The 819-nt window shown below is 43.1% G+C and overlaps 1 protein-coding gene across 1 annotated transcript; it reads left to right on the top strand.

Annotated features, from left to right (window-relative positions):
• Window positions 1-210: 210 nt before the first annotated feature.
• On the top strand, window positions 211-814 carry LOC144219025 (olfactory receptor 51A7-like; the record flags this gene model as incomplete). The annotated part of the gene is made up of 1 exon (XM_077749014.1): window positions 211-814. A coding segment is annotated over exon 1 (604 nt), but the record flags the coding sequence as incomplete, so codon positions are not given.
• Window positions 815-819: the final 5 nt, after the last annotated feature.

Below are 819 nucleotides of genomic sequence, written 5' to 3'. Positions count from 1 at the left end.
ATGAACATCGTGAAGAACCTGTTTAAATCTACTCTGTATTCTTCTTTATATAGAGAAAGCTATATTACATTATTGCTTGATACCGAAGGATGAGCTATATTTAATGTAACTGACAACTGAACTTAATTGTGTTTGGTAAACACAACTAAGAGAATTTGTTGTTGATGTTATTTATCTACCAGGAGCCTATACGTGAGAGACCTATTTGTGATGTTTGCTCTCAATACCTCAGAAGTTGAAATCTCCACCTTCCTGTTGATTGGGATCCCAGGGCTTGAGAATGTCCACATTTGGATCTCCATCCCCATCTGTTTCATGTACCTCCTGGCCATCCTGGGCAACTGCACCATCCTCTTTGTCATCAGGACAGAGCCTTCCCTGCATGAGCCTATGTACTATTTCCTCTCCATGCTGGCCCTATCTGACCTGGGCTTGTCTTTCTCTTCTCTTCCCTCCATGCTGAGGATCTTCTTGCTCAATGCCGTGGAGATTTCTGCTGATGCATGTATTGCCCAGGAATTTTTCATCCACGGATTCACAGACATGGAATCCTCAGTGCTCTTGATCATGTCCTTTGACCGCTTTCTAGCCATTCGCAATCCCCTGAGGTATAGCTCCATTCTTACCAGCTCCAGAGTTTTGCATATAGGCCTCGCATTTGCTATTAAAAGCTTTCTACTAGTTCTTCCTCTTCCTTTCACTCTAAAGAGACTCAGATACTGTAATAAACACCTGCTCTCACACTCCTACTGCCTCCACCAGGATGTCATGAAACTGGCCTGCTCTGACAATAGGGTTAACTTTTACTACGGTCTGTTT

This window comes from Crocuta crocuta, unplaced genomic scaffold (assembly GCF_008692635.1).
Source record: "Crocuta crocuta isolate KB4526 unplaced genomic scaffold, BGI_CrCroc_1.0 C28078713, whole genome shotgun sequence".
Taxonomy (NCBI): domain Eukaryota; kingdom Metazoa; phylum Chordata; class Mammalia; order Carnivora; family Hyaenidae; genus Crocuta; species Crocuta crocuta.
This window is presented reverse-complemented; position numbering and strand designations above follow the sequence as displayed.